The sequence below is a fragment of the Anarrhichthys ocellatus genome, unplaced genomic scaffold (genome assembly GCF_004355925.1).
Source record: "Anarrhichthys ocellatus isolate YVR2014 unplaced genomic scaffold, GSC_Weel_1.0 scaffold9, whole genome shotgun sequence".
Lineage (NCBI taxonomy): Eukaryota > Metazoa > Chordata > Actinopteri > Perciformes > Anarhichadidae > Anarrhichthys > Anarrhichthys ocellatus.
In genome coordinates this window covers 5,696,617-5,717,830 of record NW_022280039.1, presented here as the reverse complement: position 1 = coordinate 5,717,830, position 21,214 = coordinate 5,696,617, and the positions used below count along the sequence as shown (strand labels likewise).

General features: G+C 40.0%; 2 protein-coding genes across 3 annotated transcripts; one reads left to right on the top strand and one right to left on the bottom strand.

Moving 5' to 3' along the window:
* Positions 1–7,577: 7,577 nt before the first annotated feature.
* npy8br (neuropeptide Y receptor Y8b) lies at positions 7,578–12,120 on the top strand. The gene is made up of 3 exons (XM_031849738.1): positions 7,578–7,749; positions 8,124–8,246; positions 9,739–12,120. Exon 3 carries the CDS (start codon positions 9,898–9,900, stop codon positions 10,999–11,001), a length of 1,104 nt encoding a protein of 367 aa, XP_031705598.1. The 5' UTR covers positions 7,578–7,749; positions 8,124–8,246; positions 9,739–9,897; the 3' UTR covers positions 11,002–12,120.
* Positions 12,121–18,295: 6,175 nt separating this feature from the next.
* Positions 18,296–21,208, bottom strand: LOC116384710 (progonadoliberin-1). Of its 2 annotated transcripts, XM_031849626.1 has the most exons (4): positions 19,453–19,485; positions 19,214–19,367; positions 18,993–19,091; positions 18,296–18,878 (listed from the first exon to the last, which is right to left on the bottom strand). In XM_031849626.1, exons 2-4 carry the CDS (start codon positions 19,349–19,351, stop codon positions 18,837–18,839), a joined length of 279 nt encoding a protein of 92 aa, XP_031705486.1. In that variant the 5' UTR covers positions 19,352–19,367; positions 19,453–19,485; the 3' UTR covers positions 18,296–18,836. The 2 variants fall into 2 exon arrangements, with proteins under 2 accessions (XP_031705486.1, XP_031705485.1); XM_031849625.1 differs by having other exon boundaries at positions 19,214–21,208.
* Positions 21,209–21,214: the final 6 nt, after the last annotated feature.

Sequence of the window (21,214 nt, the reverse complement as noted above, 5' to 3'; positions counted from 1 at the left end):
AAGACTTGAAATAGTCCATGACATTGAGCTGCTATGAGCATCCCCGTTACACAAATCCTGCACTGTCCTGACATTTAACCGGCATTAAAGTATTTACTGAAGGAGACCATCCTTCTGTGCCTTTTTTGCCATCCTATGGTGAGGAGAGTTAGTGAGTAGCATTATCGGCTCTAACAAGGAATCATCCAGTGCAGCAGGTTGCTGTAAAAAAGCAAACATGCCATGCTCTGCAGCATGTCTCCCTTATGCTGCATATGACAAGAGAAGAAAGACCAGAGGACAATACAACTAATTAATTTGGGACAGTACAGTTCCTGTGGTGCCATTCATTCTGCCTGCATCCCGTCTAAGATTGCCAACTACCTTCCATCTTTAGTGTGGCACAGGAAATTTTGCAGGCAAAGTATGCCACAAAATACAAACAAACTGCACCATTATTGTTGCACACTTGACTTGAATCCAGACTGCTTTGCATGTAAGAGCTGAAATCTTAAGCCTTTCTATATTTAATAGTTTCTTCAATTAGTTTGTAAGTTCTACTGTAGAGTTAATAGTAACTAAGAGTGCCCGTCAAAATAAAACATGTGACAGTAGTCCCCGCTCTGTGGTTCATACGTTGAATGGAGGGTTGTAAAGTGACTGAGGTGCAGGCCTGGCAGGTGCAATTTCGTTGGGGCTGCTCTGTGATTGTGAGGCAAGCAATCAATTTTCCTCTGCACCAAAATTCTGTAACGCAACAACTTCCATCACTGCTGTTTGATGAAGCCTGCCAACCGTCTGAGTATGGCAGCCACTGGGTGATCCATACATTCTCCTGAAATGATGAACAGTGGGGGGTCATTTACACTGCCACAGGATTTGGACAGAGCTACATCAGTAAATTCTGTTGTAAAGATTAATCATTTTGTGACAAATTGCAAAGGCACAGTGGGATTGTTTGAAAAAAAAAAAGCAATTTTTTTGTCTGTATTCAATAAAGAATCTGGATGATGTAACTTATAAAAATGTTGACATTTAATTTCCTTCCTTGGGTTTGTTTCTGTCTGAGGTCAGAGAGTCATTGGTCTTGTAAGAGGCTGGGAGATTATTTCCCTGCCTCACCGGGGGCTTAGAGAAAACAAACCAATGTTACTGAAATATTTAAGCAACCTAACAGTATGGGCTGCTCTACAGGATGCAAGGATGTCAGTTCGTAGTAATATAAAGAAGAAAACATGGAGTAAAATAAAAAGCGGTTTTGTCCAGTTGTTCCATGTGCTCGGACAACAACTCCATGGCTTCTTGTAGAGAAAGACAGAGGCTGGACCCTCGCTTCTTCGCGTGGACCACACGTGGCAGGAAACCATTCCCAGTGAGAGTATTATACAAGACTGCAAGCAGAGACTTGCTCGGCTGGACTGCTTTGACAGCTGCTCTAAAGGAGCGATGGAAAATGTCTCTGCTTTTACCCTGACATGAAACAATTACTTTACTATTATTATTATTATGGTCATCGAAGCATGATCAGTGTGCACTTTCTGCGAAATCTCATAAGCGCTTTAGAAACATAGCTATACAGTAACCCTGGTAACTATCATCTTCTCCAACACTTGCAACGAGGCCAAAAAGGATGGGACTTTTTTAATTGGGATAAAGCTGAACTGTGGCCAATAACCTGAGTGGGTAGTTGGTCATATGTACCATGTGTCAGTGGAATGGATCTGGACTTGAATTGAACAAGGCTTCTGTGGATCGATAGCAATCTGCTTTATAACTCTATCCCGTTATGCTGCCTCTGAAGGCCATTCTTACCTCTTGCTATTGAGGGCTATTTTGGGGTGTGACTTCCACCGTCCTATTCGCTGTGACAACGTTAGTGTAAATCCTGAATCATATGCCGTCACAGAGGAACAGTGGCAAAGCGAGGCGGAAAAAGGAGTTGTCTGTGCTGCAAAACTCAAGTGACTGGAGCTGAGTAGAATACTTATGTGGCTTTAGAAAACAGGGCGGCCATGCAGAACATTTATATGAATTAAAGGAGGAGGGTCAGCAGGTCTAATCCTCACAGGATTGATTTTTACCTTTCGGTTCGCTAAAGCAGTTGTGTTTTAATGAACCCCAATCTCAGGCTCCTCTCCAGTTCTCTATCTCCCTCGATTGCTCTTTTCTCCTTTTCCCAAATCAATTTATTCCACCATACCAAATGTGTTTTTTGAAGAAGCACATACCAAAAATTAAAATCAGTTTTATTTAGCTTTGCTTCATTTCATACTTTTCCTTACTTTATGGTGTGAAATTAGAACACTACATATTACATTTTGGTAGTGACTTGAAAACATATTAATGTGGATAAATTTGGTGTCAGAACTGTGTTTATAGTACTAATACAGTTTGGGAAATACACTCATTGGCTTTCTTGCAGAGATATAGATGAAAAGATTTATACCACTTTCATGCCTGTAAGGTAATATGAAGCTAGCAGCTATCTTAGTATTAAGACAGGGGGGAAAACAACTGGTTCTGGACAAAAGTAACAAAATCCACCTACCAAGCACATCTAAATCTGTTTTGGTCTGAGTTGCCTGGAGATATCGGCTGCCTTCTCTTCAATATAATAGGACCATATGGCCTGTGGTGCACAAAGCGCAAAAAATACATTTGAAAAACTCAACAGCAATGTCTCTTTCCAGAAACCATGACCCAGTTACTCAAGATAATCCACAGACCTTGTTGTGTGCACTTTAACACTTTGTATCTCATTTGTTTAATCCATGCAACAAATGTTCTGGATGGCAACTTTTGTGACCTTGTCTTTATGTTAAGAATAGCTAACAGTCTTCTTGTTGTATATTTAAAGAATATGAATTGAGAGTGGTATCACTCTTCTCATCAAACACTCCGCAAGAAAGTGTTAATAACTAAAGGGAATTAATACAAAAGCATATTTCCCCAAATGACGAATTATTCATATGTTTAAACCTGCGATAGTCTTCTTGATGTTTGACTACTTGGGGGCAGCAGAAATAAGCTGTGGACAAAACCCTGAAAATGTTATCAGCTTTTTAGTTGATATGGTGAATGTGATAGCAAACTGGTGCCTATTGATCTACACATCCAGCAGATGTGGAGCAACATTAGCATTCATTTAAAATGTCCAGCTGTAGGTCCAATATTAACCCTTGTTTTAGCTACATGATTGTATTTCACTTAATCCCGAGGGAAATATCTGGCTGTTTAGCTGCTAAATGCTCCATTATGTAGTGTAGTCTGCCCAAGACCTTGGTTTCGAGATGACAACAGCTGTCTACTGCGGGCGGAAAAAAGATTGTTGACGAGAGTGGTGAGACTGAACAAAAACAGCTGCTGGCCAGAAATACAAAAACATGGTATAGCTAGTAGGGTTGAAGTAGAGTTGAGGGGAACTGCAGAGTTGGGTGATAATTCTCTGTGGGGTTGTCACAAAGAGCAACTTCCTAAATTTTACAGTATATCAATTGTGATTTTCTTTAAAACCCAACAGTATTACCAGCTGCTCTCAAACGTCGCATAGAGGAGCATCAGGGTGAGCTCCTGTGTCAGAAGTGATCTGTGCAACCGATGGGGATTGTTTGTCCTCGAGTACCTGTGGCATTGTGGCATTTGATCTTGGCTATGGTTATTTAAAGCCTCGGGGGATTTAAAGAACTGTGTTGCAGTGATGGTGTCAAGGATCACTTCCACTTGGTTCTTGTAAGGAGTACTGCAGGGGAAATTGTCCTCCGCTCAATGAGTAGCTCCCTGTACACAATGCGTATGGATTTAGGGTTGCAATGAGAGAGGGGTTGAAGGGAAATTTAAGCGACATGATCAATACAGTTTCTGCGTTTCATTGTTTTATTTTGGATGATGAATTAAAATTTAATTTAAACCTCAGCCATGTTCAGATTGTGTGTGGTTAGCTGTTGGCTTTTCACACCATCAAATATATATTAATAAAATATTGAGATTACAAAAACTCAATCTGTCAGTATCTCTCATTCTCAAAAAGAACAAATAGATAGTATACTCCAGAAACTAGTATAACGTGTAGCTTTTGATAATGTGTTACACATTGTTTGCATTATGATCCTTATCACTGCCTGACATATGTTTATACATCTAACATATGCACAGCACTATAAAGGGCTGGCCCTGAATAACATTCCCATGGAGTTAGTGTTAGTGACTGTAAATCTTTTCATTCTCATCTCTTTATACTTACACCATGAGATATAAAGAGGACCATCCAGTAATCTCTGACATACCGTGACGCAATTCTACAGTAACATGAAATTTATATGTGGTACCCTGTGTCAATATTTAAAACATTGTCACTATCAATTTACTACCATTATGTATACTGTATCTCTATTATCCAAGACTTAGTCTGGAAAATGTTTGAGCGTATTACTCACTGTAAGAACTCAGGAAGTAGTCATTTTTTATCCTTGTTGTTAACATTGTTACAACTCTAATGGCCTTACATGCTGATATTTATCAATGCTATTACAGAAAGACATCTTTTATCTTTTATAACAGGAACTTTCAGCCCTCAGCTCATATAGAATACCAACTGCAATTTAATTCAGTTAAATTTATTTGTATAGCCCAAAGTCAACAGATTAGCCTCAGGGGGCTTTACAATTTGTTCAGAACTACAACAAGTGTCAAGAAGAGCATCACAAGTTTTAATTTACATGTGATATTCTTTTATATTTTATATTTAACAATATGATCCCATTAATGAACAATAACCCCTTATATGCACACAATTAAACACATTATACTAATGCTTCTGCCATAACTGATACATTATAGATAACTTTTATTTACGTCATGACTCTTTCCATAAGTCATGAACAATAACCTCCTGGTACTACCTGAGCTCGAACAAGGACCTATGACTAAACTTAATAAGCATAAAGGCCCCTCTCACAGCAGTATGAAGTGTTTCTTGAACCAGGTTTAATAATATACATTAGTTTTACATTATTAAGGTCCCTCTTGCAATCACAAAATATTTCACAAAGGTGTCATAGTGTTTATTTTAACAGTTTCTTCGCTCTTTCTTTCTTTCTGTACCTCCTTTCACGACTGAGCAAAATGTGAAGTCATAGAGAGCCACCATCTATTTCTTTGTTTTGGCTGGCTGCTGTTGAAATCTATTTTCAAGCCTCACTGCACACAGCAGAGGATATTAAAGGTCTGTTAAAGTGAAAGTTTTTTGTCAACACAAAATAAATTACCCATAAAATTGCAATGGGCTTAAAAATACAGCAGAACAACTGTTCCCCAAATACTATTAAACTTGGGAGGGGGACCATCCTTCACAATAGGGCATATATTAATTTACACTGGCAGTGACATGAAAAACGATTCAAAATGTTCGTACAAGAACCACTCACAAATGTCTTATGTAAGATTGGTCTCTCTCTGAATCCAAATATGGACACGTACTTGAATCGAGTTACATTATGAATTGTGTAAATGGACACAGGATGGGAGTCTAAACAGTTGATAGAGTGTACCGAATAAAATAAATGATCAAAGAGCAATCAAATATTTCAAGTGACAGTGAGATAATGTTTCAAAAATGTTTGGAACATGTTATCTGTTCCTGCTCTACCTTATCAGCAAAGACGGAACACAATTCATCTGCTTTCTGTTTGTCTATAGACAGGTGCTCTGTGATAGAAGTGTTCATTTTAGAAACTATGTTCCCTTTTTCTATTAGAGATTTTCTTTCCTCCCCAGATGGCACAAGGGTCACACTTGATTGTGCTGAACACTCTCGAGCCCAGCAACTTGTCACTTATCAATCACAGATAGAACTGGTGGACACACTTTCAAAAAAAAACCCAATTTCATGTCACCGTACTGCTCGATTGTCTATAGACATTTGAGACTTATTCTAAGAAATGTTTTCCTCTTTCCTTCCGTTAAAACAACACCAGCTGAAAGAAAATCAGCGATGTGACTGACAGTAGGAGAGATTGCACAAGGGAAGAGGTACAACAGCCATTCCTCGCTCAATATATTGAATAGTTGTTCATTTGAGGCAAAACATCCAGTCCTGCAGTAATGTTCATCCAGTTCTTTTTCTGCATTCCTGCTTTTCTCTGAAAAAGATGTGCATAGATTAATCGTCTTGAGTGACTTCACACCCATGTCTCTGTGTCAAGTAAACACCCACAGAGCCGTTGTTGTTGGTGGCAAGTCATTTCACCGTTCTGCGTCTCAGACAAACAGCTATTACTGTTCTCTCATATACAGCCTCCACTTGAAACAGGAGTGTGTGGGGACAAGTGTGAAGAAGCCGTTAACAATCTGTTGCACAAGCAAAAGAGGTGCAAAGAATGAGTTTAAAATAGCTCTAGGTGTTATCTGCAGAGGGATCAGGACAGAGATACTAATCGTGATGATGTTTTAGTTTATGGACGTCAAAAAAGTCATGAACAGCAGATGCACAGAACCTGTGTGGTTAGTTTTGAGTATGCCTGCAGTAGATTACACATTGGCATGGTTAATGATCTTTATCACACACAGAGAAGTCAGTTCATGGCTTTGCTAGAATACATGCACATATCAATTGATGTGCATCAGTTTAAAGTTACTGTGAGGAACTTTTAACTGGTTATGAAACAGTCTCAATTTATCACTGTTGCCTCTATTGGACACTGCTGGAGACCCAAGCCGTATTGCTGGGCCCACTAATCGGAAGGGAGACACGGGAGAACCAGAACCAAGACTGAACGGGGAAGACTGTCAGAACCTGCCGCAGTACAATGAGTGGTTTTCTAAAGGGACTCTGGTGCTCGGAAACACAACCACTTTCGTCCACAGGGACTGCCAAAATCAACACAAAACGTTTCTTGTAGTAGCTTTAAATTCTGGCTTAGAATTCTTTTTAGACGTAGCGTATGCATCATAGTGTTTTGGGTGACAAAATAAACTTACTTGAAATGGAAACACATTGTGATGTGTCCTCTATAATTTACATTTATCTTCTTCAACAAAAACACTATTCATAAGATCTTTTTACCCACAGACCTTCTCAGGGTTTAAAAACATAATAAAATATGTTTTTAAAAATGTCTCTAAACAGCCTTGTTTCTGTTTATCCACAGCTAACTACGTCCACATTAAACTCTGTACAGTCTTGATTTGAAAATGTTCCTGATGTGGAAAGAAAAACACAATATAATATATTTCACAGGCATGATACTGTATATAGACATTGTATAGCAATGACAGTTAAGCCTTATAGGAATTTTAAACATTGCACAAAGATAATATCACATTTCAACATCACGGACATATTACAGACTATTTCTCATTTGGGATATATGAAACTTGCCTCAATGCGAGAGGGCACGGCACGATGCTCCTTCACAGCAGACTAAATGATTCATCTAATGTCGCTCACTAATACATTTGGATGAAGCACTCCATGAGTACAAATTTCAAATAACTCAATTTCCCCATTGGCCCCTGTGAGGGCGCGTGCCTGATCGCGCGTGTACATGCGTGCGTACGCGCGTGCGAGCCACGGAGATTTTATTATGTAACATGTTCCCAATCACATCTCTCCCTGCCTGAGAGTCGGAGGCATAAGGTCGCTTTAAGAGATATATCGGCTCCTATCAGGGATCCTGGCAGGACACCTCCTACCTTTTCCTCGACCAAAAACTCTTGTTGTGTCTCACCTGATGCAAAGCGACGCTGCAAGTCCAAGAAGAAAGAAACACCTCGGTAAGAAACAATGGCTAATTGGAATTCCGTGCTAGCCTACAACTCTATTAGGGTGTAAGATTATACCTAAAAGTACAAATTACATTTCACTATAGGCTCGTTTTTTTCATGACATGCTACGACAAAGCTCTAATGGCTCTAGTGTTTCAGTCTGTTTCTTTATAGCTTCTTAAAGGTGTGGTATTGTGAGTTTTATTAACCTTATCGCACGCGCTGCTGTTTTGAATTCCCTGTGCTGTCGGTGCTATAGTACCAATTCTGATGGGATCTTTAGTTTTCTTCTTACTTACTGGACAAAAGGTTAAAATCAACGCTGTTTAGTGGACATTCAGGTGGACATTAGTGATACGTCCCCCCCCCCCCCCCCTGGACAGGACAGCAGGGAGCGCGCTAGGTGGTACACTGGAGGACACCTGTCCGGAGCCGAGAGCGTCCGCCACACTGCAGACACGCAGCTGCAGACAGAGCTGGATCCAGGAGAGCTGCAGAGACAGAGGGTAGGGTGCACATACAGTAAACCTCTCTCACACTTTTCATCCCTTCATGCCTTTGTCATCCGCCGGTGGGTGATGATGATGTGATCATTTTTGCATGAACAATCCAGACTTGTGCATCATGTCAAAGTGGTTTAGTGAAGTGACTGAATGATGTGAAGGACGGATTGAATATCTTAATTACAATCGACAAACATCTCTATTTTGAGACAAATCCCATGAGCTCAAATGTCTGTTTTGGTTTTTCTGCAGTCCATTTTTTTGGTGCGTAAGCCTGCAAATATTCTGTATAATTCACAGTGAGTTTCATGTCAAATATTATTAATGCCCTTAGTAAATGTCCTTACTTTGGACTATCCTTTACCAGCAGACACAACATAAAGCGATGCATCACTGCAAGTGTCCAAATTCTGCCGTAAATAACCAGCATCAAGGCTGCAGCATGGATATGATATGTGCAAATGAATTACAGTGGTATTGCCGTACTTTTGTTAAAAATACTCTGGCTTTGTTTGTAACCACCACAGATGCAGCAGCACATTACAATAGGACATTTCTGCTTATCATAGAGACAGCCACAGACAATTAATGTCCTACCTGTCACCATTTGTCATCATTAAGGAGTGCTCAATTAAAAATGATAAATCCTTTAAATCCTGTAGATTTCATTCTGTTTGCATAGCTGTGTTGCAAAACGAATTTTTGAGGAATAAAGCCACGGGCAAAACAGCTTGGGTAATCAGTACAGTTTTTCACTGTGCTGCGTGCACATAAATATGCATGTACGTACACATCCAGACGCACTAGTCAGATGTTCTTAGTCTTGGTGTAACAAGATTGCATTTCTTTTCTGTTTCCAGTACATTAGTTTGTAGACGATCTTAAGGGCCGCATGTGCTTTAGAATCTGAGAAGCTATTGTGTGAATGCTCAGTGACAATGAGAGGTGTCTGTTCCTTTATGGATAGAAACAGAATAAATTCCCGCTGACAAAAGGGGAGAAAACAGTGAGAGGGATTGATTGTCTCTGAAGGAGCAGTCATCATCACGTTATTGTGATGGAAATTTAAATCAGCAAAGCTATTATAGCGATGCCACGGAGTCTCGATCTGTGCTGTTTTCTGCCATTAGCGCATCATTTCTTCTTGTAGCCAGTCCTTGAGGAGATAGTAAATCAGCCTCATGATATCTGCATACCAATGTTAATTATTTCCTTCATATATCTCTATTTTTGTTATACTGAATCTACTATAAAGGTTCAACTGCACCACTAAACACACCAAAAAGACTCTTTTGTGCACTGATTATAAAACCTGTCCTGTTTCTGCCACATGTATTATTTTAAAAGAACCAAGTTAGGGTTCATTTCTTTTCATGCTGCATTTCTATTGGAACTACATTATATTTCAGTGATAAAAAACCTCTTAATGTATCAAGAGTTCATATATTTAAAATTAACATTGGTTAATCATTTAATCTTCTCTCTTTTTTTTCAGGCAGCAAATGAAGACTGTTGTCAAGAACGCCAAAGATTAAGAGCGAGGCAAAGCTGTAAGAGAATGCAAATGTTATTCATGAAGTAATTACACCAGGTGTAACACATCAAATTAGTATAATTAGTCCCTGGCCTTTGAAGCGAGCCCAGGAAAACCATCATGGAGCAGCAGCACAACACCAATCACAACCACGCCTTGTGGAAAGAGATACCGTGGGATTTCACCGAGGACTGCTCGCTCTCTGTAAGTGGCACCACCTTTCTCATCATTGCGTACAGTACAGTTATGGCAGTGGGTCTCATTGGGAACTCTTGCCTGGTGTTTGTCATCACACGGCACAAGGAGATGCGCAACGTCACCAACATCTTCATCGCCAACCTGTCCTGTTCTGACATCCTCATGTGCATCGTATGCCTGCCGGTCACTATTATCTACACACTGATGGACCGCTGGATCCTAGGAGAAGTCCTCTGTAAGCTCACGCCCTTCATCCAGTGTATATCGGTCACTGTCTCCATCTTCTCCCTCGTCCTCATCGCCATGGAGCGCTACCAGCTCATTGTCCACCCGACTGGATGGAAGCCCATGGTGGGCCAGGCTTACTTGGCCGTGGTTGTCACCTGGATCGTGGCCTGCCTAATCTCGGTGCCTTTCCTCTCGTACAGCGTGCTCACCTTGCCCTTCCAGAACCTCAGCATGCCCTTCCCACTCAATGACCACCTCTTTTGTATGGAGCGGTGGCCATCGGTTCAAGAGCGACGAGCTTACACCACCTTCCTGCTCGTCTTCCAGTACTTCCTTCCTCTCGCCCTCATCATGCTCTGCTACCTGCACATCTACCTGCGCCTCAGGAGGAGGAAGGACATGGTGGAGCGCGGCAGGAACACCACTCAGAAGAAAAACAAAGGCGCCACGAGGATCAACGCCATGTTAATCTCCATAGTGGTGGCATTCGCCCTCTCCTGGCTCCCTCTCAATGTCTTCAACACAGTGTTTGACTGGAACCACGAGGCCATCCCTACCTGTGGCCACGACGTCATCTTCTCATTCTGCCACCTCACGGCCATGGCCTCCACCTGCGTTAACCCCATCATCTATGGTTTCCTCAACAGCAACTTCCAGAAACAGCTCAAGTCCACCCTGTTGCGCTGTCGCTGCTGGGGGGTGACCGAGCGGTACGAGAGCGTCCCGCTCTCCACTGTCAGCACAGAGGTCACCAAGGGGTCTATCTTGAGCAATGGATCTATCAGCAACAATACCTAGATCCAAGCTTTTTTTCGGTGAAACACAAAGAGACTACTTGGGCCTCTTCAGCCCTCATTGTGTCATCCTTTGGAGCTTTTCTTGCTTCGTTGCATCCAAAAGAAAGGTTGACATTTACGAAGTTATAAACCTGACAACGGCAGTCCATAGAGAGATGACTGAAGACACTTAACCAGCATGGCACGATGCCCTCGAATCAGTATGAGCCCACATGTAAGAGGAAATAGATAACAACAATGTAATGGTGCAAAGGTTGGACAAGTTTAAGTATTGTAGGGCGACTGAAGGCACTTTAGATGAGCACCTTTGCAACTGTAGTCTGTATAGTTCATGCTGTGGGCACATACGAATGAAGAGACAGCATTTAATTTGGTATACATCTGTCATGTTTTTATTTCTTAAGCACTGATATCTACTCAGATTGTCACGTTTCAATGAATATCAGCTGTTTCGGCTTCGCTTTTCACACTTTTACCTGCTTTAAATGTGAGCAATGGAAGGACAATTCTGAGAATTATAAGGACAATAGGGTTGCAAAACATTCTTTTCAATTTTGCTGTTTTATATTATCAGTATTGATGAAAATATTTAGTAAACTGTGATGTGTTAATGATTATCACCTGAGTAGCTTATGACATAACTGAAAGAGAGAACATTAGCGCATTAAATGTGTGTCTCAAGGCGTTCACTGAGACGATTTACTAGCATCATCTTAACGCATTTATTATTACCTAAAATCACCACAAACGATGAAATGATCTTTTACAGAGAACCTTGGCTAGAGCCATAAACATTCCATGCTGTCCGCCAAAGTCTGCGCTCTAGTGTATTGTGAGCCTGGGATGTTTTTCTCTCATAAAATGTACCACTCAACAACCATATATCAAGTGCCATAAAACAAAATAAAAGAGGCAGTAAAGGACTTTGTCAGAGCGGGGTTCTTCCGCTGTATATAACATTGCTAAATACATGTATGGCCTGTAAACGATGTGACAGTTATAGTTTATGGTGTGGTGGGGAATAAAGAGCACTGTGTAGCATAGCAGATATCTCCTTGGAAACCTGTTGTAAGTTTGTGGTATTGAACTGAATTAAAACACTTACTATCATCTTTAATGATAACGTCTATTTTGTAATATTTTGTTTTGAAGACTCACAATTTTGACTGTTTGAACGGCATGTTCCTGTTAAACACAGAATCGATTTTTCCCATTCTCAGCTTTTACCAGATTATTGGTCAGTCCAATGGTTCACTGAGACCAGGTGTTTCCACTGTAGGAAACAGTGTGGAGGGTGGGATCCTAATTCCCCAGAGACCATGTGCATACAAGTGAGTCGATCAACTTGTGTCAATGCTGTGATATGTGGTGTACAGGGAAAGATATACAGTATACAGTCAATTTAGCAAAATGTTTGTTTCTCTCCGAGGTCAAATTCAGTGTGCTGCCTCTGTGTGCATTATTCAGGGGGACGTCTGAGATCACAACACATTTTAGATGTGCTTGTAGTGTTGAATAAATCAGTGTTGTGTTTGGTGCCTTCGATTTTATACAGTGAGGGTAAAAAACTGTAGGAGAGATCAGTGGGGATTGTGCTAAATATTCATGCGGTGGGGAACGCATGTTAATAGCTGTACTTTAATCTTTCTCAAAGAAGAAGAATATCCACTGAGAGGAAAGGAGAGGGTAAGACTGTTTCATAATAACGTCAGGAGGTCAAGTGTAGCATGTTTTTTCACCTTACAGAAAGCCGAACCTGTTTTTGACTCTTGACAGCGTTTCACACAATGTTCTAAACTGTTGTACAAGGGCAATGTAGCCCATGAGAGAGCTCTCAGAGGTCCTTGTCGGCATCATTGACAGTGTGCTTCCTCCACTGCCTTTGCTAGTGCTGACCTTTAAAGACTGTCAATGCCCTCTCCTTCCCTATATTTTCTTCCTCTCACCTGTCTTTCCTTTGAAAACACCACAGACTGAAGTAGCAGTGTTCATTTTGTTTGGATGAAAGGACCCAAGATGCCGGAGGTGCGGATGTACTCCAGCGACACTTGACAATGAGTGGAACTTAAAAGGTGCCTTTTTACATTGTTACCTCAGTAACTTCCAGAGGGCTATGGGCCCGTTGCGGTGCTATGAAATGAAGCTCAGTTGAAGACAGACTCTTAATGAGTCCACGGGGCCAGATTCTCCTTGTCAGTGGAGCAGTTCCAGAAAGATTAGAATCTTGGCTCTCTGCGTTTTCATTTAGAGAGATTCTCATAAGAAATCTCTCAACATCACAGGAACAAGATGAACTACATAGCTGGCGAGAGATTTCCTCAAGCTGTTGTTTTGAGCATTTCAATTTCCTCTGTCAAATTTTTTTTTGCCTGCCTTGATACCGTAATAAGAGGGCATAATTATTCCTGTTCTGCCTCGTTCCCATATTAATAGTTATAATAATTTCTTTCAATTTCTTCTGTTGCTTCATCGAAAAGAAAGCCCTTCCCTGATGTGTGAGTCTGTCTCGCTCTGGCGAAGATCAAAATGTTCTAGATGTAGAGAGTGTTCAGATGATCTACAGTGTAGTGTGAATCTGCAGGCTCCATGCTGAGCTAAGTAATTCTGATATAAGGTGTATAATGCGTCACAGATACACTACAAAATGATTTTTTTTCCGTTGAAAATCTTGTAAGCGATGATGTCAGACAAAATCCCTGGCTTTGTGCACCTTCAATCACCTTGTGAGAAGGAACTAATCTTTTTGTTCTGGCAGATGAAAAGGTCACAGGAAGTCGGGCTGCTGCCTCGGGAATCATAATCATGGTATTCATGCTAACATCTGTAGGGCGCAGTGAAACTGACAGGTAGCTCATCTAAGGGTCAAACCTTTAGATCAGCTCAGTCGATACTTCCTTGTTCTCTTATATTTAATTGCCCTCAAGGCTTGGATCCGGGACTTCCTCATTCATCAAATATGGGAGGGTTCATATCAGGGAGCCTTTCCTGTTTTTACCTTTTTATTACTGTATGTTCTGTTATAACAACATTACTGTAATGTCAGACCTGGGTAAACACACGTAATCCTCCGAGATTAATTCAAGGTAACACGGTCCTGCAGGTCTGCGCTTTTGGAATAAATCTAGAAATCTTGATTGTATACTGGGAGGTATTTCTAGGGCTCAATTTAGTCTCTTTCTTCTGTAGTATTAGTAACACACACACACCAACACACACAATTTTGTCTTGCATAACACAAGCCAACTTGACAGCCAGGAATAGAAACCCCCTAATTGGTGTCAGCCAGTTTTTCCCGAGAATTGGTTTTGGGGTTGCATGCATCTGTAGTCACATAACGAAAATAGGACTCAAAAATAAGCAGATAGATAGATATGTAGATAGATAGGTAGATTTTTACAATAGACAAACAAATACATTCTTTCATGTCTATAATCTTGCCGTGACAATTTAGGATCTGGCCTCTGCGTCTGACCTTCCATTTTCTTTGACCAGAAGAAAAGAGGTAGACCACAGCCTGCTTTAGTTGCCTGGTTACAGCTTCCTAAGGGGTTTCAATGGGTTTCCTTCAAGCTGGCACACAGCACTAAGCTATTAAGGGCATTTTATTAAACACCTACAGAGGGCTAAGCCAGGTAAAGAAAGTGAGACATAACATGTTTTGCAGGGTAATGCACATACAGTACATGTCTTTTTGACTTGAACTGGCTCATCAAGGTGGTGAAATTGTGAGCAGTCACTGTAAAGTAACAGTGTTTTACTATACAGCAGACATTATGACTTGCCATGTAACAACTCATGTAATAACTTAAATGTAATAAAAGCTCATATTGTAATAATTAGTGTATAATGTATAAAAACCACGAGCGCAAAACGTAATAACGGTTTTGCGCATAGTATAATAAGTTAATGCATTACATTATGAACTGAGCAAAACAAATGTTGAATAGTGGAATAACTGCAGGCGTGGATTTATAAAGAGAAGTGTGCACGTTGGTGGTGGGGCCCTATTTATTCATATATGCCATTTATTAAATAGAGCATAGAACTGGGCAATAGAGCTAGCGCACTAGCAATTATTTGAACCCTGTCTCCCAACCGCTTGGTCTCCAGCTCATTCACATAAAGGAAGAAAGAAAAATAAGTCTAGATTTAGCAATAAGTGCATTTTAAAACTTTTAGGACATAGGGCTAATTAAGTGAAAAATGTCCTCTAGTCCAGTTGCTTTAAATTAAGGACTCCACTTGGGTCATAAAACTGAAAGGGTTATATGCTTCAAGAATACAAGGGAGTACTTTCTTTCAAATGAATAAACTTGCTGAATTTATTACATTATTCAACTTTTTTACATGATTTAAAATGTAATGATTTTATCATAATGTTATAACTTTTAGCATAATGCACAAAACTGTTATTACGTTATGCATTCGTGGTTTTCTCACATTATGTGCTGATTATTACATTCTGAGCTTTTATTACATTAAAATTCTTACATTATGCACAGTTACTCTGAGTTGCTACCTGCTGTAGGTGTAATTTATGACCTGACTGTATTCCATTTAGGTGTGACAGGGCATTTTTACCTTTGCATGCTGATTCAATGGTAATCATAAACACTGGAAACAGTAGGAAACAGCTGTGTGGAGGTAAAAACAAATCTCCCTACCAGCACACCTAAAGCTCACTTATTAACAAGCACAGCGGCCTCTTTCTCATTTGTTTAAGATACAAAAAACGTAGGTGTAAAAGTGTGAGCTTTAGAGGTGCTAGGCCGTGGAAGATTTTGTTTTCTCATAATTAACATGCAGACAAGGGAGTAAAGGGAAGATAGGATCGATAGGCCTATAACACTCTCACTCTTAGCTTAACATAAATAAGCAAATAAGCATATTTCCCAAAACGCTGAGCTATTCCTTTGTCGTGATTAGCGTTTCCTGCTATTACAAGTCAAAATATCTGCTGTTAAAAATCCTTATTGTTGTTTCATCCACAAGTTTAGGGACCAGAGGCTCTGCAAGAATTAAACACATAACATTTATTTAGACTCCACTGCTGACCTGCTTCAGCCCTGAGATTATGGCCGATGTTCTCTTCTATTAGTTCAATCTGTTGCAGACTGGTCTCAGTAGGACTAATTAGAAGTAACCTGGTGGACCTCACAGCTGTGAAAGTAGCCTAGAAGCTCAGCAGGGTCTGTAGGCGTGCATGTCTCCAACAGGTATTTTCTTAATTTAGTTTGAAAAAATCAAATGCCCCAATGCTTCTGTCTGAATATCATTTTTAATAACCCAAGTTAGGGCTACTTTGATGTTCCACTTTAAAACAAATGTAAATAACTTTCCCTGCAAGTAATGCTTCTGATATGATGCGTTTGATTTAAACATGGAGGGTAGCTGAGCACTGAGAGTTATTGTCCACAATGGTACAAGTACCAATCATCAAGACCATCGTGATCAGTTGATCTTAAGTAAATATTGTGTGTCCTGCTGTGCTATTGACTTTCATTTGTTAATCCCTTATCAATTCACTTTCAATAAAGGACAATACTTGACCCATATGGTGTCAGGTGTATGTTTAACAAAAGTAGCTAAAACCCACAGAAGTAATTTTCTGTTGTGTGTGTGTGTGTGTGTGTGTGTGTGTCTGCTGAGTAACAGCAGAGTGACAAACAGATTGAACTACTTTGAAAAAAACACTTTCCATTGGAGATAAGAGCGTGGCCTCGCCATACGCTTGTCAGCAGGATATTAAAGGCTGTTGTATCATCGTCAAATCTCCATGATGAATGAACTTCGATTTCTCATTTAGTTTGTTTAGATTCCATACGCTATTGGCAAACACACACACACACACACGTGTCGCCAGGTCAAATCATTTTCATGTTGCTTATCCACCTGTGAATAAGCACTTTTATAATCCAAAGGAGATTGTGGTGTGTGCCTGAAACAAGCCAAGCAGGCAATGAGCTATTACAATACAATAAATTGGCTTCAGACACATGACCTCGTAGTGAACAAACACAATAAAGTGCAGTAAATTACAATAAGTATTGGAAGGATCTGATCCAGCCTTATGGAAAATACAGTAGATAAAGTGTCAGCAGCAGTTGGAGAGATTGTGTAGATTTGGATTTTTATGGTACATTATTTTATGAATCAGACAATAAAACACTGCAGTAATGAACAAGTAGAAACGTTCAAGGATGCAGTCTCCTGTTGTTTTCTGGTGCCATCTGGTGGCTGAACACTGAGTCTTTGACCTGATCAGTGCACCTAAATGTGCTGTTTGGTGTCAAAATGACCCAGTTTAAAATTCTGCAAAAAGAAAAACATATTCAGAACTTTTAGTATCTTTGTCTGTTGACCAGGTCAATTTGACCCAATATTTAAAAATAGCAGACATTTTGACGTAAATGACAGAATCACTGGCTCACTGGCATGGCTCGCTGGGGCAGCAATGAGCCATGATGATGGGCCATCGTTCACAGAATTTGTTTCCCCTTTGCTTTTTCTGCAAGCCAAAATGTCTGTTGTGAAAAATGTCCTCTGTTGCGCGTAAATGTTTTTCCCTCCACCTCTACTAAATCTGTAAGTAAACACCTGTTGGGTCGATGTTGCACATGACCAGTGGTGGAAGAAGTATTCTGATCCTTAACTTAAGTAAAAGTATTGTTACATTAATGGAAAACTACTATAAAAGTAAAAGTAATGTATTCAAAATCATATTTAGGTTAAGTAAAGTACAGAAGTATTGTTAGCAAAATGAACTTAAAGTATCAAAGAAAAAGTACTCATTCTGCAGAAAATTGGCCCCTTGATTGATATCACATCAATGTGTAAGCCGCATTTTACTCTTGTAGTTCATCGTCGAGGTGAAGCTGATTATTTTAGTCCAATGGTTCCTAACCTAAGGGTCAGGGCCTCTCACAAGGGTCACAGGACAAATCTGAGGGGTCGTGAGATGATTAATGTGTAATAGCTACCTACTGCCACCCACTGGCATGAAAGGGTATTTAATTACTTATGCAGCCACTTTGCAGGCTCAGACGCTCAACAATGGCAAATTGTTTGCGGCAACTAAACAATGTTTTTTTGGACCAATTAAGTGAAATTGGACATTTTCCCCACGGCACACCTGACGACCTCTCACGGCACAGTGGTTTAAAGTCACTGTGGGGGATTGCACAAAGGTCTCTCACCCATAACTTGATGTTACACCTGGTGTATTCACAAGGTCTTCAACCATGCATGAAAAATGACTTCTGTATATTTGTATATTTTTCACACTACGCCTTCACAAACCCCAAAGCCTCACCTTCACTTCTTTAAACGCAAAGGTCCAGCAGCCCAAGTTTTAAACTGGTTTGTGATATAAAAAACATGTCACCCGTACAACAATCTTGTCATTTGACAAAAATGACAAAAGACTATATTCTTAATAGAAACACAAAACTAATGCTGTCACCCTAAATAATCTTCAAATGCTCTCTGGTATTCCTGCTTACGAGCAGTTATATTGACAAAAACACGCTGTGCATAAGGCCGTCCAACATCCTGAATTTAACACCAAATTAGTTTATATTTGCACACATCATCACCTGCAAGCTACTGTATTATGTTTATTTTTATTAAAACCATTCATCATGAAATTTGAAACTTCTGGGAAAATAAATCAGAATTGTGTTAGGAATTAAATCATCCAAGACATTGCAGTGAATCTGTATATATATACTTTTTAAGTAAGTTGTTGATTTGGAAATATATAATGTTGAGCAACACCCACAACAATGGTGATATGCTTATATAATATTTATTGTAGAATCAAACAAATCATAATTTTTAGTACGTTATGTGTCCATTTTCCCTGTCGTTGGCACTGCCCTAAAAGAGAACAAGAGATTAATCCTGTGAGAATAAATTCAAACTTTATCAGAAACATAAGGTGATAGATAGTGATTGATGAAATAAACAGAATTACAAATGAGCAAAACTTACAAGAAATCGTTTCGATCTGTAGATTTTGGCAATATGTGATTCCTCTGCACAACCCAAAACACTGCAGGGTGTGTCCACGTGTGGCAACGCCTCAACTAGCTGTTGAAGAAAGAAAACATCACAATGAACATGTGCAAAGGGATAAAAAACATTGAGGAAACGTGCGAGTAGCCATGAGACTACATAATAACATAATAACATAATAACTATATAACCCTCACATAGTTCAGTGTGTCTGAAAGGCTGTCCAGATCCCTCTTCCCTCCGGGGTTCAGTCCATACGACCAGTGCTGACAGCCGCCCTGTGGCAGTATTGCCCCCACTAGTAGCAGACACAAGGCCAAGGTTTTTGGAGCCATTCTGATGGGGGAAAGACTGCACATATTGTATAAGCATATTGTGTTTTAACATATAGTTAAAGTTTTAGTTTAACCCCCAAACACTGTCATAGTTTTCTTACCTTCTGTTCGTGAGGCAGGCAGGCTCCTCTTGTCTCTGCTGTCCTTTGTGAATCCTCCTGCACACTTCATTCCAAGGTTTATATACGCCTATTCCTTTCCTTTCAGCCCGTAACCTCACTACAGGGGGTCACAAAGTGGGATTAAGTAACACTTATTGTCGACTTCCAGAGCTACATGGGACCGACCATTTTCAGCTATTTCCTGTCTGGCCCTTTTATGACACATTTTGAACGTACAAAACACGAGCTCATCCAAAACTGAGACAATAAATGATTAATAATCAGAGAACAGGGTTTTTTTTCTTCTTCATAGCAGTTTATTTATAACAGTCATTGATGGAAATATATTTCCACGGTCGAGTGCAATAATCATAGACAGCGAGACCTACACCATTCTCTGTCTTTAACATAAGCCAACCATTGCATTCAGTGAGATGTATTCAAATAAATAACCACAGCTCTTCCGTAGATTTTCACGCTCAAGGTGAAATACACGATATGATTGCCTTCATCATTCATTCTTACAGGCCGAGTACCTCCTATTGAATTGAGTGAATAGTATTGCATCAGAGCAGCTTTGAGCTACAGCGAGAGAAACTTCCCCAGTCAAAGACAAGCTTAGCTCTTCACACATGCAAAGTGACATCCTCGACAGCCTACTCGAATAATATGCATTTTTTTGGAAGTTTGGATTTACATTAAGATTACAAGCACCAAACATTTTTTGGTGAAAAGGTATAACATGTATACAAGTTAACATACACTTGTGCAAATAAGTTCAAAGCATGATTAAGTGATACAAATCGATACATGGAGCATGTTTCCAGGCGAACCCACTTTGACAACATCGACATGTGAACACGGCATTCTGTTAAAGCACACCGGGTTTTCTCCGAATGGGAAACTGAAGGATAACGAGTGTCATACATAAACATTACAATAAGCAGTCAAATGCATGCAATGGTCGATCACTCGCACACCGGATTAAAAAAAAAAAGAGGTAGATTCACAGAACGCAAGACCAGGGAAAGCTTTTTAAGAAACAATATTTAAGAGTAGGAAAGAAGAAACCTCACAGCTGTAAATAATGTATTGCATACCCAAGCTGTGTTTAAGAACTAGCCTGACGCATAGCTTCACGGTGCACCAACAGCACTCTTAGTCTTTTAGACTGTGCTATTGTTATGGCTTTGGCTTGCATTGCTTCCTTTGTAATACGTTGAATCCAGCAAAATCAGGGTACATACAGAATATGTTACGACACAGTTATTGGTAAGTGACACCTTCTATTTCTGCTACAGCAGCATTCAGTGAAGCTCAGCGCTCTGAACTTGACTGCACACAGATAATGTGATTTTGACTCCCATTAACACGTCAAGTAATATGAAGTGAATATAAATGACGTTGAACATTAAATGAGTAGAGTCGTTGGATTGCATCCAGACACATCTAAATACACGAGGAACATCATTTTTGTTTTGGTGATATATGCAGCTGAACATTTAAAAACATCCTACCGTACAAACATATATAGACAACCCTGAATAAATTCTAGTGCAAGATATTTAAAGCTAACATAATATAGGAGGAATGCCAGGGATGTGCATATAACTACCTGTGCTGCAGGTAAAGAGTGAGAGTAGGGGAATATACTAGAGGAGATTTTGGAGGAAAGAGCAATAAAGAAGCCAGCTGTGGCCTCACACTGGACACCGGTGTGTGTGTGTGTGTGTGTGTGTGTGTGTGTGTGTGTGTGTGTGTG

Excerpts from the sequence above, each read along its gene's own strand:
- LOC116384710 (XM_031849625.1), bottom strand. The coding sequence starts at position 19,375 with ATGTGCAGTCTTTCCCCCATCAGAATGGCTCCAAAAACCTTGGCCTTG. Across the intron at positions 19,092-19,213 it reads TTTCAGACACACTGAACTAT|CTAGTTGAGGCGTTGCCACA; the intron begins GTGAGGGTTATA and ends TTTCTTCAACAG. Across the intron at positions 18,879-18,992 it reads ACAGATCGAAACGATTTCTT|GGCAGTGCCAACGACAGGGA; the intron begins GTAAGTTTTGCT and ends GTTCTCTTTTAG.
- npy8br (XM_031849738.1), top strand. The coding sequence starts at position 9,898 with ATGGAGCAGCAGCACAACACCAATCACAACCACGCCTTGTGGAAAGAG.